Genomic DNA, 19549 nt, shown 5'->3' on the forward strand with positions numbered 1-19549 from the left:
TGATCACTCCATAGGCACAGACATGCAATTATCGCATTATATTAGACACGATAGCTATAATGTTCTTCGATATATATTTTAGCATATACACGTATATATAACCAATCAATTTCACACATTTGCAAAACTTTTCATCAATGAAAATTTAAAAAAAGGTTTAGTATGCAATCAAAATTTTACACCTATTTTAAAAAAGGATCGGGGATAAAAATTTGTACCAATAAGAAAAATATAAAAAAATAGCATAATATCAAAATAGCTTTTCAATGTTTTGATCGTTTATAAATATGTTGAAGAGTTGTAAAATCATTAACAAAGTATTATATTAGGATGTTTTATGAGTTGATAAGTAATAAAAAGGAGTTTATCAGTGTAGAGTAAAACAGATTTAGTACACACTGTTATAGCATTCGTCCACAGAGGTCGCTCCAGTGTGCTTTTAATTCTTCCCGCCTTACTCGTGACACATTTATATTCTGAATCGATTGAACAACTTTAATAGTGTTTAAATAATAAAATTAAACTATATATATATATATATATATATACCATAATACGTAATGGACATTTTACGAAGCATTTAAATCTGGGAGGTGATCAACAAAAATATTGTATTCATTCGTCATAATAATAATGGTTTATTATTGAAGTGATATAGATATAATGGATTCGTAACGTATTTAACTACAATGATACGCTCATGGCTAATAGAGTCATGTTTATACACGGATTATACAATATTTACAGAAAACGTAAAGTCGACAAGCAATTCTTCAGTTTTATTTTTTTGTTTTTTTTTTGGACAACGAGCATACCACAATCATATTATTCACAGAATCGTGAGGCGATTAAAAGTTCGGTATTGTTTTACAATAATTAATGAATATACATTAAGTCTACGTCTTAACGCGATAACCTTGGTAATTTAACTCTAGTAAATGTGTACATCGACTTTTTCATTATCATATTCTTTCTCGAAGCTTCTCCAACGTCTGGTTCGATTTATTTAATTTCATTGCACCCCTCTCAAATCTCACACATATTTACAATATAGCACTTTCTCGATTATTTTTCCGCGCCAACACCTTGTACACGAATTCCTTAATTGAGAAAACTCTTAACACGTTTGATTTTTCAAGTACTAGCACACATCGTGTCATTTTCCAATTAATATTATTAATATTAATATTATACTATTAATATTTTACACAGCGCGTGCCGCTATCACCATTTCATTCCACGCATATTTCGCATCGGTTAATTCTCACGTCATTGAGTATAGATTTTTTAAAAGATCCTTTGTCATTAAAAAATGTCCGACAAAAATGCATGATTATTTTTTGATAAGACAATTTATACACGTGATTTCCTAATCCTACATTTATTTTATCTTTATAGCTCACTTATTCGTCGAATTATTTTGATGTTCCATTTATCAATAAATATATTGTACACTGTGAGTTATTTTAGTTCCTACAGCTTTGCTTATTTAACTTTGCAATCTCCAACGTAGAAATATATTTTGAGTTTTTTTTTGGAATACAAAAAATGATCGATATGCTTTCAATGCTGACCACGCACAAGTCGATTATTCTGCGGCTAGGAAAAGCGGTGTTCCCCACCGCTCAGTCACCGCGTACTTTGAAAAATGTGTTTTTATATTATTATGCTCCGCTTTTGTAAGCCACACGTACAATCTTTTTCCGATTTGATATTATGTAAATTGCCCACGCATCACATTGTTCTGTAAGTATTTTATAGTGTGATGTAAATCTCGTGTTTATAGTATTTTAAATTCAGATTACCATATACGAGAAACCGATATTTCGTTCAAATCACGTTAACTTTACCATCACACGATGTATTTATCTAGCAGTGAAAAAGTCGATTGCACGATAAACGCAATCCACCTCAAGTAAGTGTATTCGTTACTTTACATATAAGGAAACTAATGTAAAATAAACAACTAGTCTACTAACAAAATGCAAAAAAAAAACGTTAGAAATAAGAAAAGCAAAAACTTTGGTTTTTCATTTTTATAAAAACTAAAAAATAAGTGATGATAAATTGCATAGAATTTTTTCCGTTCAAAAATACGAATTAGTCGCTCTTTTTGTAACAAAACAAGCTACCGCAATAGCATTGCGAATCACAGTGACGTTCGAACGCGCGATATACAAAACATCACGTTAATTCGAATTGCTTTTATTTTACTTTAATAAACAAATATATCCCCGGTTTATTCTCTCGTGTACAGACATACACTTCTACAAACGATACTGATAGAATGCTATAATTAATTTATTTTATATATATATATATATATATATATATATATATATATATATATATATATATATATATATATATATATATATATATATATATATATATATAATACTATTATACAGGATATAAGTACATTGGTTTAGTGATTGCAGGCTGCTCCTCTCATATCACAGCGAGGGGCGCTGCCGGGCCCGCTTCTACTTACATTTGTGTACTCTTTGCTTTCTTTCTTAGATCATTCGCTCACGATTTCAAGCTTACATATTCAATAAATCTATATATTTCATTCGCGACTACTATCATCCATTCTTCGTTACATCGCATCTGTGTACAAATATCATTCACACCCCGATTTTTCTCTAATACATTCTTCTTTTTTATATTTATATATATATATTTATATCGATATACATATACGTGCGTCGCATACATGTATACGTCGTTTTTGTTTTCTTGCATTTTCATTCGCTATATGCATAACGTTAGCTTAGCGCCTAGGTGAGGAGACCATCACATAATATTCTGCCAACTTATTATGGACGGTCGGATACAGAGGCTTGGCGCTGAGACGCGGCGTCACATGTTTCACGGCTCTACGTTTTTAAAAGAATTTTTCACTGATCTTTTAAATTAAATTTTGTTAGATATTCTCGACTATTAGGAGCTCTGTCTGCAGGCGCCGCGAGTCGCGCTCACCTTTAGTATCAAGTGGATCGACAGTATATTATTGTGAAAAGAATAATCATAATAATAACGATAAAATATGTTACGCTCGATGAAAACATGTCAGATTCATGTACATTGAAAAAAGTAGATGGAAATCATTTATATTTAATAACAAATTCAATTCCTAACTTTTTCCAATGTCAGATCATAAATAAAAGCATCAAAGCACGATGAAGAAAATGTATGTACTTCAAAATGTGACTGTTAAACAAAAATCGCGTTACGAAAAAAGTATTTGAACTGTGACGAAATCGGAATGCTTTACATGGCCGAAGTACTTTGATACTTTTGACGCTGCATGGTGACAGAGGAGAAAAATATCTAAAGGAGGCTCGATAGTCGACGACTCGAGTTTTCCGGGTCTATGATTAGCCTAACGCAAACCCGGATAAATCGCTGACCATTATCAATTGGCGAGAGTTCCGCGTCTGCAGTATTTTATTTTATACATTGTTAAGACTAGTGTGATAATAGGAACATGGTGTCTTCGTCTGCCAGTGCTTTTTCATTGTGGCGTAGAAACTGTACGAGAGAGATATGTTGCGTCGCAGGCGCTCGGTCGTTCAGTCTATGTGATCCGAGGCTGTTCTACTTGCTTTCGAGTGGAGAGTGTGGATTTGTTGACACAGGTCGCATATATTTTGTTCTTAAACTCAGCCACTATCAAAGACTTGCAATATAAAATCTAGTACGTGCACAATCACAAAACTTTGATTGAAAAATAAGTTCGACTACCGAAAGAACAAAAAATATAGACCTTAATTATAGACTTCCAACAAATTCGCACCTCATTTCGCAGTCAATCTCGCAGTTGGGGAAGACTGGGTGGGGAAGTGTATGTGGAACGGCTGGCAATCGAAAAGTTCCAAGTATACACGGAAAAATGCGTGGAATCGCTCGAGTTTCACTCACACTACATAACTTACGTTAAACGCCTTACGTTAACCGAAAGTTCCAACGGCAACAAATGCGCTATTCAGTCCATGAGAAATCCGATCGTCGACAATCAACGCGGCGATCTCACCACAACTTACAATTTCACATCGAACAAAGATAAAAAAATTACAATGATAATCAACTTTTGCAAGCAACATAGCCTCTAAAACAAGCGCTCTCCCTTTACGAACTCCAAACAAACAACCAAAATCCTCTTGGCTCCTAACACCTACTCGTCGTAAAAAATAGAAAACAATCTAAGGTCACTATTCTGCACTCTAGGCGGCCAGTCCCTCCCCTCGAGGTGCGGTGGGTGGCGGTAGTCTCGAGGGCGCCTGTGCGGGTGGCGAGCTTTCGCTCTCGGGTCGTTGAGCAGCAGCGGCCGCAGCCGCCGCTGCCGCTGCGGCGACAACAGCCGCCTCCCTCTCGTAATGGTGCTGGCGTATGGCGGCCTCGGCCGCACTGCTCCAGGGCAGGCTCGCCGAATGTTGGCTGCCCGTGTTGGAGGACGGTGTTCCGGGCGAGTGGGCCGGCGAGGGCGGCGTTGTGGTGCGCGGCCCTGGCTGGAAGAGCAGCGAACCCGCGGACTTGGGCCCCATCATGTCGAGGGGCCCGTTGCTCATGGGTGGAGTGAGAGCCTGCTGCTTGTCGGCGCCGTAGTGGTGGTGGTTGGCACCCGGGAAGCCGGCCCCGCTGGCGGCCGCTGCCGCGTAGACCGAACCGAAGAGACCGGCGTACTTGTTGGCCCCGACCGGGTGGCTAGGCAGAGGCAAACCGTTGCTGCCCTGGATCACCGAGATCTCGTTCAGCTGTAAGAGTCATAGGGGTTTGGTTTGCGCGTTTATTCGGGAGCTATCACCTGTGGGAACAGAAACGAAAAGAGAAACGGTTGCGGTGAGAACTTCTGTCTTGTTTTTGCTTTCTCTACTTAGCTAACACAAATGCATACGTGTCTGTTGCAGAGAGAGAGAGAGAGAGAGAGAGAGAGAGAGAGAGAGAGAGAGAGAGCAGCACTGAGCATGTTCTGACGGTAATAATCATTGCAGTTTATGCCTTGGCTCTCTCTTTCTCTCTGCAACCGTCGGAATGATAATCTTTTCTTTTTAAAAAAAGGTTCAAGTTTGAAACATCAAGAGATTGTTAAACATTAAATACAAAGATCTTAAAATATCTGCTTTTGGCCACTGTTATTTTTACCCGAGCTTTATGTAACGTTTTTTATTTGACGGTGCGTGGAAAAATGCTCATCGTTAGCAGTAAACTTCTGATAGGTATAAATAAACTCCCATGCATTCTCTTTGTTTTTGGTAAACAAACTAATCTCGAAGCCAGAGTTCTCGCACGCGGTTGTTTTTGTCTTCGAAAATGGAGTGCGAGAGTTTGTAGTTTGCCCAAAGGGAACGCGTAACTGAAAATATTTATCATGTCTCTTCAAACTCTACAAAGTTTTTGGGCGGCGGACCATACGCCGACTGCTTCTACTGAAGTCCTTTGGGCAATCTTCAAAAATTGCTTTCTTATCTCTGGGCTGGCTTCTCCTGGATGCTTACCTTTTGCGGCACTCCGTTAAGGAAGGGCGCGGGTAGGTACGGATAGAAGAGATCCGGCCTGCGCTGCAGGAACTCCGAGTCCTTGGGCGAGATTGGAAGCGAGGGTATGTCCAATGACATTCGTCGTCCGCGACGCGACGCCCCGTTGGTCCACATGTGAGTTCCCATGTGTACCTGTGGAATTTCAAAGTGATGGTGGAGTTTAGTCAACGTCGGCGGAGCGCTTGAAGGGAAACCGAGCGCAAAAAAAGAAAAGGAAAGGACCACATATGCGAAACACCCTCGGCTGGTAGCTCGTTACTTGAGTACGACACATCTTCTCGGTACACTAAGCAGAGCTTCGTATAGCGTTAGTATAGGAAAATGAAAACGTAGCAGATAGCGAGAGGCAACACACACGAGAGAAGGCGTTGGGTTAACGAGTTAGAAGAGTACAAGAAAAGAGGGATGTAAGCGAGCAGCGCCGAGGATAGGAATTTAGTGTTCCGGGGAAGGGTTGTTTTCTTTCTTTTTCCTTTTTATTGCGTATAGATTTCCTTTAGTCGTGATTCGTCGCTGACGATGATGCGGTACCTTGAGATTGCCCTTGGTGGTGAAGGCCTTCTGGCAGACGGTGCACTGGAAGGGCTTGTCGCCGGTGTGTGTTCTCATGTGGATCTGGAGCGCCGAGGACGAGGAGAAATTCTTATTGCAAACCTGGCACAAGTGCTTGCTGGGCATGCCTGCAAATACACACACACAAGAAATTCGCTAAGCTGTCCCCAACAATTATATGGCGTTTCAGAAGTCAGCTCATTTTTATCGCGAGATTTGCGAGGCCCACGCACAAGTATAACGAGGCGCGCGGGGAAGCTTGAAGAGACCCCTTTCTCTGCATACATATATCACGAGGGCGAGTTATGTCCGTCTCGCGACGCGGGTATACGCGTAACGATCATCGATTATTCGTGCGTTTCAGCCCCCGCGCGGTGCCAGAAGGGGCAGATTTACGCTAGCGATACAGTAGGTGCCGGTCGTGCTAGTGGTAGGTGTAGCCGTAAAAGGGATGTAACCTGCCACCAAGTGCCGAGAACAGCAGAGGTCAGTTACTCGGAGAGTAACATGATGTTATGGTTATCAAAGGCCGCGGTACGAGAGAGTTGGTTAGGGGGATGATAAGTATATAAGTCAGCACAAAAGCGGGATTGCGCAGATCGACACAGAAGATAATGATGTTACGGTCGACTATAGGGAAGCGAGATGTCATAGAGATAAGAGTGCCAAGAGTGCTTCCTTTTCTCCCATATTCTCCATCTGTATTTCTCTTTCTCGATTTATGCGTATATTTACAATTTTATCCTCGAAAGTGCATTCTCATTAGGCGATGCCTTTGCTCGTGCCGGTTTCCGTGAAATTGGAAATTTACTTTCGCGCAGTTCCAAGCGTCCAAGCGGGAATTTCAAATGACAAAATTTCTCCGCGGCTCATTTGAATGCCATTGACGAAATGTTTGGAATTTCAAATGATTGAATATTGCCAAATGACGTTATCGAATAATCCATTTCATTGACAGCCCGCGCGGTGAGTGTTATAAATACCGAGTTGAAATTCAAATGATTAACAAATAAAAGATTACGATCGAAAGCCATGAAAATGCATAAGCTTCTAACAGGAAAGTACGCTCCGACTGGCGCGAACCATCGAGTAGCTCGATAAAAAGCGGGAAAAAACACACCTTCTTCAGCGAGAACAAACATTTGAAAATCGTTACTCACTGGGCGGCCTCTTGGGCGCGGGCAGGTCGTTGTCCGGCAGGCCTGTCTTCTTGATGGAGGCCATGCCGCCGTCCAAGGACGAAGGAGGCGGTATGGACTGCTGCTGCGGCTGCGAGACCGGTGGCATCGGGGGCGGCGGCGGTGGCGGCGGCGCCAAATTCGACTCGTCCGCAGACACCGGGCTTCTCGATCTGTCGCGCTGCTGCTGCTGCTGCTGCAGGTGTTCGTGGAGACTCGCCTGGCTGGTCGGCAGGAGCTGCTGCTGCTGCGTCGGCGGGGGAGGCACCGGAGAATGTTGCTGCGACTGTTGCTGCGACTGTTGCTGCTGCTGCTGCTGACTACCGGGCGGTTTCGCTTCGCCGAAGAGGTGATGCGGCATGTCGCGGATCTTGTGCGTCAGCATGTGCTGCTTCATGTTGCCCTAAAACAAGGGAAGGCGTGACGTTGCGTGGCCTCGATTGCATAGCATATGATGCAGCGCTTGATTTTGACTTTGTACTTTGAAAATGACTTTTCTCTGTTTTTCTCTATTATACGCTCGCCGGGTGCTTCTCAAGGCGATCGGCGCACTAGCTGCTCAATATGTTTTTCAGCTCGGCCGTAATAAATGTTTGTAGATAAATAAGTCGTGAGCGCGCGTAGCAGCGATTATGCACGAGGAAGCGATTATATTACAGAAGCGACGATCGAGGTGGCATGAATATGCAAGCATTCGCATAATGCGCGTAATGCGCATACAACTGTCTGGAACAGCCTTATCTTAGCCGCAACTCCAAGTCGAGGAGACAGTGTTGCGATTTTAGAAAGAAAAAAAGTGAGCAAGCGACCGGTCGAGAAGAAGAAGTAGAAAGTACGGATGATGAAAATTGTGATAGTCATGAGAAGGCGCTGCCTGTGGATGCATGAGAGATTTGAATTCTTACCAGGAAGACGGGGTCGGAAGCCAGCAGTCCGAGGGCGGATGGCATCGGCGGCAGCGGCGGCGGTGGCAGACGCATAGAGTCCTGCCCGTAGAGCGCGGCTGCGTAGGAGGACGGCGTCGGCCCTCCGCCCGCAGCTGCTGCTGCTACGCCGCCGCCGCCGGTCCGCCCTCGGCCGCTCAAACGGCGCTCCTCGGCCCTCCGTCTCCTGCGCGCCTTCTCGCGGGCGCTGCGCCTCGCGCGCTCCGCGCAATTGCACTTTTCGACTGGCGCCATCGTTCCGTCGCTCCTCTGCAAATTGTTTCATCATCACATCTGCTGCTTATAATTTTTTTTTTTTTTTGTTCTGGTTTCGTTTCAATCTTAGCGTTAATCACAAACTGCAGCGCTCGGCGCAACGGGCAATTAGCGGAATAAACAATTTACAGGCCGCGCGAGACTATTATCATGCGGGCGGATCAGTGGTAGGTAGCTAGTCTCCCGGGTAAAAGCGTGACTCGCTCCTCCGCGGGCCCGCGAGCTGGATGCGGAAAGCCAGAAAAGGGACAGCAGCACTTATCCATGGCCAAAAGTAGCGGTAGCTGTACACGCCGCACTACTACTACTACGCGCTGCTACTGCTACCGCGCGGCGAGCGAACCGATGATCGATAAGTAAGAGCCCTATATTACTCGAGCACGGTTCGGCGAGCCAGCTCCCACGGCTGCAGCAGTGCCAAATTTAGAAGCGCCTAGAGCAGCCTCGACTCCCGGACACACAGAGTTTACAGGGAGCAAAGCGTGCGTACGAGTACGTCTACGTAGGTATGGAGGGAAAACCAGAGGTGTGAGGGGGTTAAAAACAGCGAGGTCCGAAAGGATGATAAAAGTTACCTTCGTGGAGAAGCCCCGGTCGCAGATAGTGCACTTGAAAGGTCGCTCCTTCGTGTGGCTCCGGTAATGAATCTCCAGCGCCGAGTTACACGCGAACGTTTTGTAGCAGATGTTGCATGTGGTGTTGCCGCGCACTGCAACAGATCGTGCGATGATTTAGTGATATAGGCTCTCCCTGAACTCTGCTTCTCCTTCTCCTGCGCCGCCGCCGCCGCTCCGCTCCGCGAGCGCGCAGCCGTACGCGATTATCTTGACTCGCGCGCGCTCGCGATTTACGAGCCGAAACTTACCGCCTTTATATACCCGCGCTCTTTCTTTATATACATAAATTTGTAAGCGGCGGCGCATGCGATCTCGCGGCAGCAGCACCATGCCGATGTATTATACAACGATTATTACTCGATAAAAATTGCTCGGCAGCGCGCGGGCGCGCGCGTTTTTCGCTTCCGAGAGCGCGTGCGGACTTTATCGAGACGCGAGGCTTTTCAATTATTAATGAAGCAAATCGATTTACATTGAAGATACATAGAGAGTATAAGGCTCGCGTTAACGCGCTCCGCGAAATAAAAGAAGTCGCCCCTTATCAAACGGAAATTCCAGCGGGCAGGTTTTTTCAACTGGCCAGCGCGAGCGCCATTCTATCGGACTGCGGAGATGCATTCGTGAAATAATTTTGCGTTCCCCGCACGCATAGCTGGACGAACGCGCGCGCGTAACTATTATAAGCGCGCGGCGCGAAGAATCGGCTCCGCATAGGTGCGCGCACTGAATAGAGTCGCCCGAGCCTTTTCTCTCGCGAGTGCGATCGTGGCGCGCGTAAAAAAGTCATATGAATAGAAAAGGTGCGCGCGCGAGAGAGAGGAGATCAAACGGCGCAGCAGCTCCGGCCGATGTTTTACGAGGATAAACATGCGCTCCGCCGTGCCAAGTGGACGTATTTAAAATGTAAAACAGGATGCATTAAGATAATGCCCGCGCGGAGAAAACGCCTGCTTAGGGCGCGAGACGATTTATTCAGTTCTCGTTGCGAGACAGGAAGAATGTCGAAGCTCGTACAAGAACGGCGATGGTAATTGTGAGTTTGCCGAGATGATCGCGGAACGACAGCGATAACGGGCGCGATTAGCGGTAGGCACGTTCCGGAGCGGGGAAGAGTCCCAGCTAATTGTATTGCAGTTTTTCCGAGCCGATCGAGAGCTGTGCGGCGTTGCAGGCACGAAGGCTTCTAAACTGTCTGAGCGACTGAGAAAAGGATTTAGTCTGCTTTCTTCGAATCGACGCGAAAAAATAGTCTGAGCACGCAATCAAGGGCTTCGAGGAACGGCACACACAACACGAGGCGACACTCTTGTTAGTGAATTTTCAACAAGGCACGACAAATAGATCTTTTTCTCAGCGTAGACTACCATTTTGTTTATCATCTAAGAGTCAGAATCGAAGGAAAATGCATAATAAAGAATTTTGGAATTCAATTTGAATCAGATATAGAGAGCGAGTCTTTACTTCGATTCTGAAAATTACTTATGTCATATATACGGTCAGCTCGATTTCAATGGACTATAAACGTTGAGAGCAAGTACATATGAGAATAATTAAGATCTAAGTGAAAGGAGCGAAACTTATATACAAAGAGTGTGAGGAGAGGTGGGGGTCCGGCTACACCAAGTAAAGGACTTTGGTATTCAGGAGCGAGTGTATTATTAGTTTTAGTAACACAAGAGAGACATGAGGTTAACAAAGCCTTTGAAAAGTGTTGATCACGCACAAAAAAGAATAAAAAACAATAAACAACGAACGAAATTTTGGATAATTAACATATTTATTTCACATTCAAAATAATACGTCGGTAGAACTAAAATTTCTCAGATAATATGCTATAGCGTCACTTTGTTCACTTCTAAGGATAAACTATATAACTGACTCATAATTTTTCTCGCCAATAATATTAATAGTATCAATAGTATCAATAATAGTAATAATAATAATTTTTCTCCTCTGTCATTTTTTACAATACAACACAAAACATGTTCATATATGTGTGCCATTACAAACAATTTGTCATCAAACGATCGAAGCAACTCGTTCATATATTTTCTGTATCGTAAGGAATCGACTTGACTTTAAAGGCTTCTACAATAATGCATTTCCGTATACACATTTATATCTGTCTATATGTATAATTAAGTTCAGAGCTCGCGGGAAGCACAGTCGAGATGCTACCCATCCAAGTAATAATGATAATCCTAAGGATGATGATAATAATAATAATAATAATAATAATAGTAATAATAATAATAATAATAATAATAATAATAATAATAAAGGAGCTAATGAAGCGAGTATGTATATATGCACGATAGAGTGATAGAATGAGAGAGCAGTTTTTTTATATCATATAGTTTTCGAGATCTGAAGGAGATGGTGTAGCGGGAACCGCATCTCGCCCCCGTCGTCTTTCACATATAAGAGCGCAGAGAGATAGACATCATCATCGTCATAGTCATCATCGTTATCGCATCGGATCAGATCAGATGAGATCAGCGCCTACCTGCCGAGCCGCCGACCGCCAGACCGAGCGGATTGTAGGTCGAGGTCGCGGCCCTGACGGCGGAAGTCGTCAGCGAGGCGAGCGGCCCCATCCCGGGTCCTGGGCTGACCGCGCTGGCACCGGGGGCTCCGGCCACGCCGCTGTTGAGGCTGGCCGTGGGCGAGGTCGAGACGGCCTGCAGCAGTCCCGCGAACATGCCGAACGGGTGGGGCGGGTGGTGCGTCTGTGGGTTGCCGCCGCTGCCGGGCGGCGAGATCGGGGCCGAGCTGACCGAGGCCGGCGTCGAGGAGGCCCGGGGCGTCAGGTCGAGCGGCGCCGAGGCCGCCGGGCCGCTGGGCGGGCTGCTGCTCTTCTCGCTGCCGTTGTACCGGTGCAGCGACGCGGAGGGCGACTTGACCGGCGGGGGCTGGCTCATGCCCATACCGCCCGAGGCCATGGTCGTGATGGTGCGCACCTGGCTCTCGAGCGCCGCCAGGGACGTGGAGAAGGAGGGCATGTGCGGCGAGCCGTCCTTGTGCTCCTGCTCCTGCTCGAGCTCCTGCTGGTCCTTGTCCTCGTCGCCGTCGAGGCTGCTCCGCCTCTCGCGGGCGTCGTCGCACCTCTCGTCGTCCTCCCGGCGGTCCTCCTCTTCGTCCTCGGCGTCGTCCATGTCGTCGGCGCCGGCGCCCCCGGCGTGCTCCTCCAGGTAGCGCTGGTGGTGGAGCTGCTGGAGCTGCAGCTGGTGGTGGTGGTGGTGCTGCTGCTGCTGGAGCTGCAGCGAGTCCTTGGAGTCGGCGTCGTTGTCGAGAGCGGCCTGCCTCTCGAGGGCGTGCTGCCTGGCCGTGGGAGGAAAGCCCAGAGGGAAGCCCGCCGGGTGCAGGGGCGGGAAGCCCTGGGGCAGGAACGCCGCGAGCGGGTGGTGCGGGTAGCCGGGCGCGAAATCGTGCACTTCGGCCGCGCGGATCTGCTCGGGCGTGAGCTCGGTCGGGTCGTTGGTGTGCAGGTTGACGTGCTGCTGCAGCACGAAGCTGTTGGCGAACTTCTTGTGGCAGACTGTGCACTGGTGGAGCAGCCGGAGCGGCGGCTTCGCCCTGTGCACGCCCATGTGAGTCTTGAGGTTGCCCTTGGTGGTGAAGGCGCGGCCGCAGATCTTGCACTTGAAGGGCCGCTCGCCGGTGTGCGTGCGGTAGTGCATCTGCAGGGCGCTCTTGCAGGAGAGCACCCGCTGGCAGATGATGCACTGGTTCGGGTCGGTGAGCTTGTGCTCGATGTTGTCGACGAGCTGCTGCAGCTTGGAGGTCTCGGAGGTCTTGGTGATCTCGATGAGGCTCTCCCAGGAGTTGTCGTTGCTGCCGGGCCTGGGCAGGAGGCTCGAGTAGATGGCCGGGTCGCGGGCCGGGTCTATCATCTCGGCGGCCTGCTGCTGCTGCTGCTGTTGGGCGCCTGCGGAGGATGGATTCTGGTTACCGGGCTGCGAGGAGGCGGCGGCGGCGGCGGCGTTGGCGGGATGGTGAGGCGCGAGTTGCGGATGAGGCCCCAGACCCGGGAAGAGAATGTTCGCGAAGGAGGTCTGCAGGCTGCCGCTGCTCGCGCTGCTGCTGGCCGGCGAGGCGCCCGGGTAGACCTGCATCGACTGCTGGAGCATGGAGGCCGGGTTGGCGCGGTGCGACAGGTTCTCCGGCTGCTCGTCCATGTCGTCCTCGGGCTCCATGTCGCCGGGCTCGCCGTCGAGCCGGCTGCCGCTGCGCTTGCTGTCCATGCTGCAGTCCTCGTACATCTGCTGCTGCATCAGCTGGCTGGGCTGCAGCTGGCCGGCGCCGCCCGGCGAGGCGTTCATGTGGTAGCCGCGCTCGTACTCCTCGGCCTCCTCCTCGTTCATCTCCTCCGCGTCCTCGGGCTCGTTCTTCGGCGTGATGCCCTCGGCGGGCTCCGAGCCCTGGCGCTGCTGGCGCTGCTGCTCCTGCTGATGGCCGCTGAGGTCCCGCGCGGGCGAGGACTGCTCGCGCTGCTCCTGCTTCACGAGCTCGTCGCGCTGCTCCTGCAGCATCAGCTGCTGCTGCTTCTGGCAGTGCTCGTTGAAGGAATGATGCGAGTTGGGCGAGTGTGCCGGCGAGCGCGCGGTCGGGGTGCCGAGCGGCTTGCTAAGGTCGGCCGGGCCGTCCTGGTCGGCGGAGGCGAGGTCGCGGTGCGAGGCCGCGGCCGCGGCTGCGGCTGCTGCTGCGGCCGCCGCTGCCGCGGAATTGAGCAGGGGCGACCGGTAGAGCGCCCCGGGCATGCCGGGCAGCGCCAGGCCGAGAGGCAGCGGTGGCTGCGGGGGCAGGAAGGCCGCGGCGTGGAAGGGCGGCGGCGGCGGGGGCTGCTGGGGCGCGCCGGGACTGGCCAAGGCCCCCGAGGAGGCGGACGAGGAGCTGTGCGGGGGCATGGGCGGCGGGGGTGGGGGCGGGGAGCCGAGGGGACGCTGGCCACAGGCGGCCAGCTGCTGGAGCAGGGGCGGGTGGTACTTGTCGAGGTGCTCGGGCACGGGATTGGGATTCATCTTAACGTGGGGAAATTTGTCGCGGTGCCTCTGGAAGTGGACCTTGAGGTTGCCCTTGGTGGTGAAGCGACTGCCGCAGACGTTGCACTTGAAGGGACGCTCACCTGTGTGCGATCTTATGTGGATCTGCAGGGCCGAGTCGCTGCCGAACACCTTGCCGCAGTAGCGGCAGCGGTGCTTGAAGAAGGGTTCGCTGCGGCCGCCGCCGGACTTGCCGTCGTACGGCGAGAGCCGTGAGCCCTTGCCTCCGGCGCCCCCGCGGAAGGCCAGCTCGTCCGCAAGGTTGTTGGCCAGCAAGCCCTGGCTCGCGTTGTCCAGCACCTCCTGGGCGCGCTTCTGCAGCATCTCCAGGGTGTTGGGTTCGTGCAGCGGCAGCGGATCGTTGTTCGTGATGATCGACGAGGCGAGCGACGAGCTGATGGAGCATAGCGCGGGCACCTGGTGCGAGGGCGTGGCCCCGGGCGCGCCGACGCCGCCACCGCTGTTCAGCGGACTGCTCGAGCTCCTGGCCAGCGCCGGGGCCACGCAGCCGAGGGGCGAGGAGCTGCCCGAGGGCGCGGGCCGATCGAGCTGCTGCCCCGACAGGGCCACTGGCGTCGACGAGGGCGAGGGCTGCTGCTGCTGCTGCTGCTGGAACTGGTGGTGGCTCGGGGGCCGCGAGTGCGCCGGGGACGTGAGCGACGATAGGGGCTTCGGGTGGATGAGGGCCGTCGCCGTGCCGGTGCAGGTGCTCGTCGCGCTGGCAGCCGGCGAGGGCGAGGCCTCCTTGCTGTCGGGCCCGGGGGTGCCGCTGCCCGCCGCCTCCTGGCCAGCGGCGAGGGCCGGTGCCTGCTGGGCCGTTATCGAGAGCTGCTGCTGCAGCTGGCTGATCAGCTGGAGCTGGAAGACCTGCTGGTGCTGCAGAGTGTAGAGGGTGTTTTGGAGGACGGCCAGCTCCTGGAGGGCCGCTTCGCTGTCGGCGCCGCCGGCCAGAGCCGTCGCGGCGAACTGGGCCACGGCGACCTTGGTGTTCTGGAGGGCCTCGAGGGTGACGTGACTAGTGCCCGCGGGCGGGAAGACGCCCGTGGCCGGGCCGCCCTCGACGAAGCTGTTGTTGTTCTCGGCGTCCTGGCAGAGGCGCATGCGCTTGCGCGAGCCCTCCTCGTCGTCCTCGTTGCCGGGCGCGAGCTCCTGGCGGAGCTTCTTGACGCGCTGGCCCTGGGGCTGGGCCTCGTCGAAGTCCTCGGGCTCATCCTGCTCGTCGACGTCCTCGTCGTCGGGGAGCTCGATCGGCACGGCGGGCTCTTCGGGCTCGCCGCGCTCGTCCAGATCCTCGTCCCCGTGGTGGGAGCGCGCCGAGCTGAGGTCAACCGCCTCGTCGCCGACCGGGCCGCCTCCGGCGCTCTCCTCACCGTCCGACGCCGCTGAGTCATTGTCTTCCCCTGCAACATTTGAAAGCAAAGTCCGAGCTTAGCATTGTGGACGGCCATCGGGGAATATGCTGCTCCGATTATTCGGAGGCTTTGTTTTAACGGAGATTGAATAACGGCCGGCCGGGCCGTTTCGTAACGAGCCTCCTTTTTTCGCCTAATGACGATGACGACGGAAGTGGACGTAATGTGGGGCGATAATTTATATTGTTCGAGAAAATTAAATCATAAATGGTCCTCGCATTATCGTGTCAAGTGCCATTATTAACATCGGGACATCGGGCAATTTATACATGCAGCGGCAATTTACTTTAATGATCCCCCGATAAAAAGTACACGCATATTAAACCGAGGGAAGCGCCGAGTGGGTTCTGCACCTTGTGTGTGTGTGTGTGTGTGTGTGAGAGAGAGAGAGAGAGAGAGAGAGAGAGAGAGAGAGAAAAGAAATCAGAGTCGACGATCGCCGAGTCCGAAAGTTCGAGGATCCCGCTGCTATTAAAGTCTCCATTAAACGCGACAGCTGCGCTCCGAGGAAATTACTTATGCACAGGTCGCGAAATCGAACTAAACGCGAAGAAATTTTAATACTCCGCTACAAGATAGTGATCTTTACGCGGCCATAAAGCCCGTAAAACTAAAGCGTAAAAGCAATCCAGCCTTTTCCAAGGTCGGGCGCAAAATTAATGTCATTACTCGGCGTTGAAATTTAAAACGAGCCTCGCTGAAAGTATCCGCGGCGTGTACACTGTACTGTGCGCGCATAGAGAAAGGATGGCTGCTTATGAACGCTCGCCGCCGAGAATTATGGAAGGGCTGTAAGAAATTTATGCAGTGCGTCGCTGGAAAATGGCGAAGAGGCATAAATCACGCATCTTCGGCGCATAGGTGTGTGAAACCTCGGCGTTATTACGCGAGATAGACGGGCGCGATTGATGTAACGCTCGAGCAAAGAAAGCTCATTGGGAAACGGCGATTATGTGTGCCGAGCGTGTTTTCCGCGGAAAATCGGGGTTTCCATCGACGAAATTCCGCACGTCGTAATTGTCAAACACCCGGAGGAGCGAACAATGGCGCGAGAAAGCGCGCACGCACGGCGGCTATAATTAAACTGGTGGCACGGAAGGCCGGCCGAATAAAATGCGAAAATTGTTGAAAAGTTCTTATGCTAAAATACAGCGTCGCCTTGAACCGCGTCGCGCCACCGGTCACAGCAGCGCTCGCGTCGCTTTGTACCCGCACACAAACAAACACACGCGTGCTCGAATTTTTCTCTTTTTGTTCTCAGTCCCCGACTTCCAGTCGCGCTCCTTCGAGAATTCATCACGCGCTGTCGAAGAATCAAGGAATTTTCTGGCTTTCCCGCCGCCAGCGTAAATCAAGCGAGTATAGCGAGCGCTTAATCTAGCGCAATAAATATTATGAGCTTTATTTCCAGCTCGGAAGCGCGATTTGAAATGTAAATCGCTGCCGCCGCCGCCGCCGCCGCCGCTCGGCAAAAAGCACGAGCTACTCGGCTTTATGCTTTTTTGCCTCAGCTAAAATAATAATGGAGATAACGAGTCGCGGACGCTCGGCGAGTTAAAAACTCGGCGTATTTACATAGACGTAATAACGCGACGACGCAAGCATGAGCACAAGGCGCGTTATATAGTGGTCGCCGCCTCGGCTTCCCAGATTATCGCGCGGCGCTGCACTGTATAGTGTATACGTACGCGGCGCTCGTTAAACACTCATATAGTTATCGCACAATATGGATCGCGCGCACAATATCATTATGCAAACTTGGTTTCCGCGTGCTTCCTCCGTCTGCCGTCTTTGCGCGCGGCAGTCCTTATCGGGCGCGCGCAAAAACAATTGGAAAAAGCAGCAATTAAAAGGTGTTAATTGTCAGATGCTAATAACGTAGGCCGCAGCGGGGAGGGCGCGTCTGGGAAGAGAGCTCCGAGGCGTCTGAAACGGCTTCATTAGGCGAGACAGAATTTTTATTGCGCGGCGCGGGTGTCGAGAAAAAGTCAGCCGGGAATCTCGAGTGCCGCGTGAGTTATCGCGGCCGAAGTCCGCTCGTTTCTCGCACTGTTTGCGCGATCCCCGGAGAAAAATTCCATTCTTCGGCAACGTCCGATGGGCGCGATGTTCTTAAAGGCGTATATTTTAATTAAACGAGAAAATTATTCAGATGCTCCGTCCCGCACCGGGCAGTCTCACTCTACTCTCTCTCTCTCTCTCTCTCTCTCTCTCTCTCTCTCTCGGATCCCACACGCGCATAAGTTACACTCGGAAATCCTACATTCGTATGCCGAAGAAATTTAACGAAATTCCTCCATAATTTCCATCGGGTGGCGACGACAGCCGAGCGACGGGCCGCGCGAGCTGACACTCGCTCCGGCAAATTTCAAAACAGCGCGACTCCGAATCTCCCCACACGAGCACTGAAACTGGGCGACACGGGAAAACGTTCGGATCAGTGGGTCATACCGGAGCAGCGCGAATAGGAGAGCCTGGCCTCGGCTGTGTCCGGCTGGCACATCCTCGCCTCCCGGCGCTGCTTCTCGCCGCGGCTCTCGAGCCGCCTCGTGATGCTCCAGCGCATCAGCTGCATCCTGGCAGCCTCGTCCTGCTCGGCGTTATCCAGAATAATGGAGCGGGGAGCTCGCGGGAAGGGGGAGCCCTCGCGCGCACAACTATCTCATGATCACTGCACCGAACCGCCGAAAAGTCGGAACCAGAAGGCGAAACTCGCTGCTCTCTCGCTCGCTGGCTGTTCGCGGCCCGAAGACGAAAAGCGACTGATCGCGCTGGGGCGCTCGGCCGACGGGGAACCGGCCGCGCTCCCACCGCCGCTCGTGCCCCTCGCGCGCCCCCACCACGGCGCGGGGAGCGGGGTTCCTACTCCTACGCCTCGGCCGCTTCGTCTCTCCCCACCGAGCGCGCCGCCGATAGTGGGAGCAATATCTCGCCGCGGCGGTTATGACAGGGAGGGCGTTGCGGTTCATAAATCAGAGCGGGGGTGGGGGACTGCCGGGAGCCGAGGGCGGGGCCTCCGCGGAGCCACTCACCGATCGCGGATTATTAATTATTATACGAGAGCGAGAGAGAGAGAGAGAGAGAGAGAGAGAGAGAGAGAGAGAGAGAGAGAGAGAGAGAGAGAGCTGCTGCGCGGCTCTCCTGCTCCCGTCGACACCCTGTGTGCACGTACGTTCGGAGAGGAGAAGGCGCGGGTTGTGTTTGTATGGCGCATACACCAATACAGAGACGACGAGTTGCTCGGTGCTGCTCCCTGGATATTTGTTTGTCGGCGCAATATTTTGCGGTTGAGAGTTTCGATTTTGGATGAAAAGAACGGGCACACTTCGGTAGAGTGAAAAACACGACCTTGAACAGGGGACCTCTCGATCGATATACGAGGCTTTGATCGACCATCGGTAGCGTATACGGCCTCGCGGGAAAATTGGCCGCTGCAGAAGGATCAACGACCGGATTATCGGCTCGCCGCCCTGGCTCTATGATTTTTCTATCCTTATTCCCGCGATGCGGCAAAGTAGGAGCATAGAGCTGGCGCGCTCGCGAGTGGCATTGGGAATTCTTTATTTCGGGAAGAACGCAAACATCTGTCAAGATATCTCTCGGAAGCGTGCTTTGTATACAACGGCTCTCTCTCTCTCTCTCTCTCTCTCTCTCTCTCTCTCGCGCGCGCGCCCGCGTATAAAAGCTCGAAATAAAACGACTCGCGAGCGAGAGCGCGCTCGAGAATAAAAGCGGCCCACTCGAAATAAAATCGCGTATATAAATTACGCGCGGGCGGCGCGCGGGAGAGGGAGATTTTTAGGATGCCGCGAGACTTGACTTTGACATTCAGCTGCGCCGCGAAATGATGTACGTCCCGCTCGTCGTTTTGGGATTTCGAGCCGGCCGCGGAAAATTTACGGGTCGAGAGCGGCATCTTGGTGTCGCGGAAACTCGCGGTTTGTGATTAACGACGGCTGGGAGTTACGTAGAGGATAGAAAATTAATTCTGGCGCCGCCGGTATGA

At 51.1% G+C, this 19549-nt stretch overlaps 1 protein-coding gene across 7 annotated transcripts in view; it reads right to left on the reverse strand.

Moving 5' to 3' along the window:
- Positions 1-3100: 3100 nt before the first annotated feature.
- The window catches only part of LOC100116939 (homeotic protein spalt-major), an 81940-nt gene continuing 65491 nt past the window's right edge, over positions 3101-19549 (reverse strand). For 2 of the 7 annotated variants that reach the window (XM_016982331.3, XM_008209623.3), the window contains exons 2-8: positions 11596-15531; positions 9048-9181; positions 8179-8466; positions 7256-7676; positions 6075-6223; positions 5502-5675; positions 3101-4760 (exon numbers count right to left, since the gene is read on the reverse strand). In XM_016982331.3, the coding sequence (XP_016837820.1) occupies positions 4230-4760; positions 5502-5675; positions 6075-6223; positions 7256-7676; positions 8179-8466; positions 9048-9181; positions 11596-15531 (5633 nt within the window). In that variant the 3' untranslated portion in view covers positions 3101-4229. Of the gene's footprint in view, positions 4811-5501; positions 5676-6074; positions 6224-7255; positions 7677-8178; positions 8467-9047; positions 9182-11595; positions 15532-17994; positions 18323-19549 lie in introns of those variants that run through there. The other 5 variants (XM_031922897.1, XM_031922898.2, XM_016982332.3 and 2 more) reach the window with 5 other exon arrangements.

Source organism: Nasonia vitripennis, chromosome 2 (assembly GCF_009193385.2).
Source record: "Nasonia vitripennis strain AsymCx chromosome 2, Nvit_psr_1.1, whole genome shotgun sequence".
NCBI lineage: Eukaryota > Metazoa > Arthropoda > Insecta > Hymenoptera > Pteromalidae > Nasonia > Nasonia vitripennis.